We start from the raw sequence: 7,000 nt of genomic DNA, 5'->3' as shown, positions 1-7,000 counted from the left end.
GGGAAAAAAAAGAAGAAGAAATGATCATGTTGAAAAGTAAAAAAAAAAAATTTCTAAAATGTAATTTGTTTTCTTTATTGCTTTTACCCAGTCAGCAGTGCAGAAGTTCACAGCCTCCGCAAAGTTATAGCCCTGGTTGAATCCGCTGTGATAGGCCCGAGGGAAGGTCACCACAAACTCTCCTGCACACTGATTGGTCCTGTACACCTGAAGGCAGCAAACATCAACAAACATGTCAGACATGTCACACGCAGTTATCTCACTGGCTCACATCTGAGGACGTGACACATACAGGGACACCATGCTCCATCAGGACGTTCGGATTCATGATGGTGACCAGCTGGTGGAGGAGGTCCGGCTGTGAGTCAAAAAGTTCCGGAGCCAATTTCTTCATCACAGCCTCCAGCTGCTCTGCTGCAGAAGCTGGCACACCATACCATGTTTTTGGCTCACCCCTGAAGAGGAAAGACAAGCAGTATTTTGGCTTGGATTAGTGACTCTTTCCTGCTCTTTTTTGTTTTGTTTTTTACATTCAAGTGAGATAAAAAAGTCTCACCAGTGCAGGAAGTTGATGGAGTAACTCCAGTGGTCCTCGATGTGCCAGCAGAAAGAGGAGAAACACATGCCCACATACAGCCAGGGGACCTTCATGCCTGAGATGTCCACGTTGATGTGGGCAAGCACCGACTGCTCCAGAACCGGCATGTTGTTCAGGTTCCAGCCTGAGTTCGCATATTCCTAACGGAAGACGAAGATGGAGTTGAATTGAGAAAAATTAGGGGTTTTATTTTTTATAAAATATACCAAGTGGTTTGTTTCTGTCATTCTCTCTCTATATATATATCTATCTGTTCACACTGGGGTTATTGTGACATGTAAATAAAAGAGAAGACCCCAGGACAGGTTACCTCCTCATCTCCCAGCAGCCTCCTCTTCCCATCCCTGATAGGAAATCCACTGCCCACATCTTTGGAGCTAATGTCAGCCCCGTATTCTACAATGACGTCCTCCTCAATGCTGCTGACCAGGCGCCAGAACTCCTTCTCCACCAGTTCTGTTGGCACCATCTGGAGGTACAAAGAGGAACTCATGTAGATCCAGATAAACATTTAAACTTCATGGGGACCATAATGAAGCAAAATTACAAATGGACATTGGACAGGATTTGATTTAATACAGTGATTACCAGTCTATTTATGCAGCACTTTTCTTTGCCCCAACACAATTGCTGTGTCCTCTGGGCGTGTGTATATATATATATATATATATTAAGATTAGGCTTTACATACATGCACAGGCTGGTTGAAGTAGTCAGACTTGAAGTGGTCAGCCATTTCCCCGAAGCTCTGGAGGGTGTACTCTCTCACCGCCTGCTCAAAGCCAAATGCCTCCCTCGGTTTACTGCACTCCTTTAAAGAGAAGACGGTCATTTAGTTTAGAAAACTGTATTATCAAAATCCATTTTATAAATGTCAATATAAAGAATTATTATTATGTGTAATTGAGGGACATCAAACTTATACATTCTTAAAGACTATGAGATTTAATGTACTTTTTTTTTTACCTCTGCAACACACTTTGGGCAGCGCCAGTCACCCTTGGGCACCTCCTGCAGGGGTGGAATCAGACAAAAAGTGTGGTAGCTGTCATCACAGCCGTCGCACAGCAAGAGTCGATCCTCCTCGTCACCTCGGCCGCACACCAGGCACAAGTAGAGGTCAATCTGAGTCAAAGACACATGTAATAGAGGTGTGATTACATGCTATCCTAGTAACAGAGAAGGCAATGGTTATAATAAGACAACCAAACATCAAACACGGAGGAGTGATACTGACAAAGTTGACTTCCAGCGTCTCCTTCCGAGGTCTCATTTTAATGGCAAACGCTTGGGCTTTGAGATGACGCTGTCTTTTGTTGTATCCTTCATCTGAAAAACAAATAGGATGTCAATAAAAAAGGGTACCTGAAATTTTTTTTTGTTCTACGTTGAAATATAAAAAAGACAGTTTCTAGTAAAGATGATTCTCACCAGTGGACACAATCTCCAGTCCAACCATTTTGGGACTTGTGTTGAAGAGTTTGAGGCCTTTGGGGTCGTTGTTTTCTCTCTAAAGAAACAACAATTGGAAACAGGTGGAACTGGTGGAAAAAAGTGTCTTGCACAACTAGTAACACAAGCATGGAAACGGTAATTATGGCTTAATGTTCTAAAATGTTTTCAAAAGGAATAAATGTATGTATTACACTCTGTTTACCTCAGACTTAAGGCGCCTGGAACGCCTCTCAGACAAAAGCAGATCTTTGGTTTGCGTTCCATCAGCTTCTTCCTTCTCCTTCTCTTCATCTTCCTCTTCTTCCACTGCCTCCTCCCCTACTCCCTCATCGTCTTCAACATCAACGCCCTCCTCATAGAGCCTCTGGATGCCCTGTTGGGTGTGAAATTTGGTTGTAAAAAACAGGATAAATCTTCATCTTGTGATTTACAGAAACTGCAGTAAGCACAACATTACAGTTAATGTTGCCCCGGACTGAAAGAGCTCATAGGGGTAAAGAATTCTCTGGTAGTGGGAACGCAGTAATGTTCCAACGCCTCTTCCAGGTGGAAAGTCCATCCGGCTAGCGACCTTAGACCATCTCTTCTCTTTACACACCGTTTCAAAGCCACCCTCAGATGAAACGATCTAAGACAAATACACAGGTGTCCATTGGCAAAAATAATCACATCTTGTAAGAATTCCTCACTGTACTCATAATTATACAGGCTCTACTTATTATATTGTAGATATACAAGGAAAAACAAGGTGACAGTCATGCAGTAACTATGTGATCTTACCTTACTGAGTTGATAGAGATCCAAAACCTTTCTTTCTACATGAGGGAATCGAATCTTGCATCCCTGCAGTTCCCAGAACTTTGCAATTTGATCCAAAAAGTTGAGCCTCACCCGAGTAAGTGCCTAGATTTGAAGGAGCCATAAGGTAGTACAAAAGGATAACAAAAGCCCAGTGTTTGGCTGATGTGGACATGAGACACCACAGGCAGAATTTCTTGAAGGGGGGTTTTAAACAAATGACAAAACTGCTGTAGTGACAAAAAAAAAAAAGATACATCCTGCCTTGACTGTTCTGTTGTCATTGATAAATCTTCATGATAAAGTGATGCGTCTACAGGGTATAGTTTAACAGATCAAACATCACAGGTGAAACCTATAAATACGACTTGCTGTTGCCCTGGGAGAACGTGTGAGAGTACAATAAATGAACACTCCTAAATATTGACAAAGCAACACTTGCCACTGTAATGATAAACATCAGTAATAAACAAGATGTAGCAAATTGGCACCTACCTCAAGTTCATTTAAGCGTTGCACTCGAGGAGTGAAGTGAAAGTTGCGTACGTCACAGGCAAACGGAGGCTGCCAGTCCTGACAAACAGGAAACAGGAGGCTCAAAACAACAGCAATGAGGCAATGGCAGAAATCACATGGAACACACGGAACAAAAACATTCTTAGAGTAACAAGAAGTTAATATTTACTGTATTAGGAAGAGGAAGGATCACAAAGAAACACTCCTGACACTTTAAATGGTGCAAAAATGTTAAAAAATAAATCAATAAAAGTTACATCCAAGTGTAAATTTTGGCTGCATTAAAGAATTTTTACCAGACAGGTTTTACTGTAATGACGCAAAAGCACAGAATTTAGCAAAATAACAAACCCTGAAGCAAAGCACTCAGTTAATGGCTATTTTATTAATCGATTAATCAGCTGAAACCGACTAATTGTTGCACGCGAATAGGAAATGGGTCTATCTCTGACACCGGCTACAGGCCTTTCTCTCAGCAGCTAATGTGGTACGTTGGGAAAACATCATTAATTGATTTTACTCCGCACACAAGAATATACATATTTATGATTTCAAACTTTTCTGGCCAAAACTGACAACCAATGTCACCGAAACACTAGTATCCGTGAGCTTGGTCGCACACAAATAAGGCCTTAATTAATCTCTAATAATTGTAGGACTTGTGATCCTGTTCCGGACTCTAACCCAGGCCCTGGGCAAACAGGCGTTTTCTGTTTCGGATGACGAGAAACATTTACGTTAAAGCCAACGTTTATTTCAACTATCACAACATTGTGGAAATTACCTCCGGGGGTCGGATCTTGCAGATTCCAGTTTTCTCTGCGATTGGTCGAATTTTGTTGATAAATCCTAACGGATCAGAAAAATCCTCCCAACTAGGTTCAAAGACCGGACACTCGGGAGGGGGGACGAACTCAGCAAATGCAGACATGTTGGCGTGTTCGAAATTAAAATGTCTTGAAGAAAAGACGACCAAAATGTACCGTGTTACAGTCACAAAACCATTATTAATTCCAGTTGGTTGGATTTCATATTCGTCGGGAAATGTCAAATTCCCCAAACAGCGAAGCAATTCAAGTAGAGGACATCCATGTTGAACCCGAAGACATAAATAAACACAACTGGGGGGTTGGCTGGTTGACGATTCCCATCATCCGTGAACAGCGACAGGCCCGGCCAAGCCAAGCCAGGAGAAGCCGGAGTGTCTCCGACAGCACCACCCCCTACCTGGGACGAAGGGCAGGGTCACTCATCTTCCCCCAGATGACACCTTCATGTACAGCCAGTCTGTCGCAAGACGTCCAATGAATATCCAAAGTTTAGTTTGTAAACACAAACTGGAATGGCTTCAAAATATTGTCTTAATACAGGCTAGCATGGCTACTGCTAAGTGCTTGTCCCCGGGTAATACACGGTTTCTTCGCGATGTTCGCATTTCCAAAAAACTTCCCATACACCGTGCATCGGCTACGTGTATTTGCGGCTAACGTAATTACGTTCCCCGGTCAGATTTCTTCGCTTACACTCCACTTTCTGAGACTGTTTTCTCTTAGCATCTGGTGGCTAACCACTAGCCGAGTCCATGGAGGGAGGGGGTTACAGCAAACACATTGTTGACTGATGCCTTCACTTAGTACATCCGCCTCCATTCATTGAAGCGTTTAAGGTAGTGGGGAAGGTTGCACACGGCTAATTTGAAAGAGCTACAGCGACACTGATGCCAGTGGCGCAGCTAGCAATGGCTAAACACTCGACTAAATAATAGAGCTCGCAATGATTTGAGTCGGTTCGCATTAATCACATTTCTGTTCACTAGCGAAATAATGAACGGAATCTCACAAGCGTTAACAAAAGTACTCTAAACGACATCTATATGTAGCGTAACCACATTAGCTTTTGTGGTAGCTACGACTAGCTCGACTGAAGATGGTAGCGGCCTCGGTACATTCATGGAAACTCGGAAAATTGATTTCATAACACTATCATAATAAATCTGACGTCGAATAGGTTTTCACATTACACAAAAACGCAACACGTTTAATCGTCTTCGAAATGACATTTATTTTAACATTATTAACTATCTTAGTGAAGTGACTTATGTAAATGCTTGAAGAAAGACATGACCGATTTTAAACATAAATCGTAACTTTGGATATCACGCATAATATAGCGAAATTCGAATATATGCAGGGGTTTATTGAAAATATTTGTTATAATAAAGTAATATTAAAATTTTAAAAAAGTGTATTCATTGAAAACATCCATTAGCACTGTAATGCACCACTGAAGATGAGGTATGTCAGTTTACAGATAAAGTGAGCTTTTATCGCCGTCTACTGGTGAACTTCCATATTCATTTATAATCTATTTCTTCTCACATTATGTTTAATCACCTTTCCTGTTCACACATGAATAAAGAAGAATGGAACTCCCAATGTGCCATTAAAACACAATGAGGCATTTAATTTGTCTCCTGTTGGCCAACTGACAAAGGCATCCAACTTGGCTAACTGTCTTCTGTATTAAGGAAAGTTTCCTCTAGGAAACTACTCACTCTGTAAACTGTCAGCAGATGTGAAAGTACCCTGATGTGGTAGGGTATCAACAGTATGGTAACTAATTTTAATACCAAAGCTCCATGAAACACAATACAATCCATGAAACACAACAATCATAAAAAGAATACAAGATTGCAAAAAAAAAAAGAAACAAATTGCAGAAGTGTTTGTGTTTTCAATTGATTTCCAGTAAGGTGAAAACATTCCATGTATTTAGAAAAATGTTTGGATGACTAGAACTCATTATGAAATGGATACTCTGGATGGTCCGCCCACCTGTTGGGGGAAAATAAAGAAAATAATAAATATTTGTAACTACAATTAACTGAGGACAAGGCGATGTTCGTGTTAGACTCACATGAGGAGCTCCACAAATCGAATGTTCTTGTTCAACCCTTCAATGGCCGTCATCTCGTCATCAGAAAGAGAGAAGTCGAAGATCTGCAGTGTTTGTTACACAACGTCATTCACTGTGCATTACAGTACATGTATGTGCTCTTATTTTAGCCTTTCGAAAACACACCTCGAAATTCTTCCTGACGTGAGTGGGGTTGAAGCTCTTCGGGATGACCACGACTCCTCTCTGCACGTTGAACCTCAGCACCACCTGGGCCGTCGTCTTGTTGTACTTTTTGGCCACTGATACCAGCAGCTCATCCTCCAACAGTGGGGGGGATTTCAGATTAACCCTGTGTAAGAGATCCTAGGTGTTACATCGTGGATGTAAAAACAGGTTAATTAGGCGGCATATTTATTTCTCAGGTTCTTTGTAGATCAAAGCTTGATAAAACCAAAAGGCATCTTAACTCATAGCCTATATTTTCCCTATTCAAAAATATTTCGATCAAGTCACTGTAGGTCTTTAGTCTATACTATATTTGTGACCATATCTGGTTCACCTCTGCCTCACGAGTCATCATTTCCCTACCTATTTTGATCTTTGATATTTTTCTCTTTATTTTAAAGAATCCCATGACACACCGCTAAATAAAAATGTCTCAATACGTATATGTAATGCAATATAATCTTCTATTTTCAATTTCCCCACACTTCACTCACACTGAAGCCTGGGCCT

General features: G+C 41.2%; 2 protein-coding genes across 2 annotated transcripts in view; both read right to left on the bottom strand.

The window, feature by feature from the left end:
• Positions 1–5,274, bottom strand: part of kdm5a (lysine demethylase 5A) — a 15,748-nt gene extending 10,474 nt beyond the window's left edge. The window contains exons 1-13 of the mRNA XM_008315890.3: positions 4,152–5,274; positions 3,347–3,424; positions 2,834–2,956; positions 2,511–2,681; positions 2,256–2,426; positions 2,030–2,108; positions 1,836–1,927; positions 1,565–1,723; positions 1,290–1,409; positions 909–1,067; positions 557–738; positions 293–455; positions 88–207 (exon numbers count right to left, since the gene is read on the bottom strand). Of these exons, the coding sequence (XP_008314112.1) occupies positions 88–207; positions 293–455; positions 557–738; positions 909–1,067; positions 1,290–1,409; positions 1,565–1,723; positions 1,836–1,927; positions 2,030–2,108; positions 2,256–2,426; positions 2,511–2,681; positions 2,834–2,956; positions 3,347–3,424; positions 4,152–4,298 (1,764 nt within the window). The 5' untranslated portion in view covers positions 4,299–5,274. The remainder of the gene's footprint in view (positions 1–87; positions 208–292; positions 456–556; positions 739–908; positions 1,068–1,289; positions 1,410–1,564; positions 1,724–1,835; positions 1,928–2,029; positions 2,109–2,255; positions 2,427–2,510; positions 2,682–2,833; positions 2,957–3,346; positions 3,425–4,151) is intronic.
• Positions 5,275–5,408: 134 nt separating this feature from the next.
• The window catches only part of LOC103382893 (3-oxo-5-beta-steroid 4-dehydrogenase-like), a 4,796-nt gene continuing 3,204 nt past the window's right edge, over positions 5,409–7,000 (bottom strand). Inside the window, exons 7-9 of the mRNA XM_008315866.3 lie at positions 6,449–6,614; positions 6,284–6,366; positions 5,409–6,201 (exon numbers count right to left, since the gene is read on the bottom strand). Of these exons, the coding sequence (XP_008314088.2) occupies positions 6,159–6,201; positions 6,284–6,366; positions 6,449–6,614 (292 nt within the window). The 3' untranslated portion in view covers positions 5,409–6,158. The remainder of the gene's footprint in view (positions 6,202–6,283; positions 6,367–6,448; positions 6,615–7,000) is intronic.

Source organism: Cynoglossus semilaevis, chromosome 8, assembly GCF_000523025.1.
Source record: "Cynoglossus semilaevis isolate Cse_v1.0 chromosome 8, Cse_v1.0, whole genome shotgun sequence".
Lineage (NCBI taxonomy): Eukaryota > Metazoa > Chordata > Actinopteri > Pleuronectiformes > Cynoglossidae > Cynoglossus > Cynoglossus semilaevis.
The sequence above is the reverse complement of the archived record's forward strand: the minus strand, read 5'-3'. Positions and strand labels throughout refer to the sequence as shown.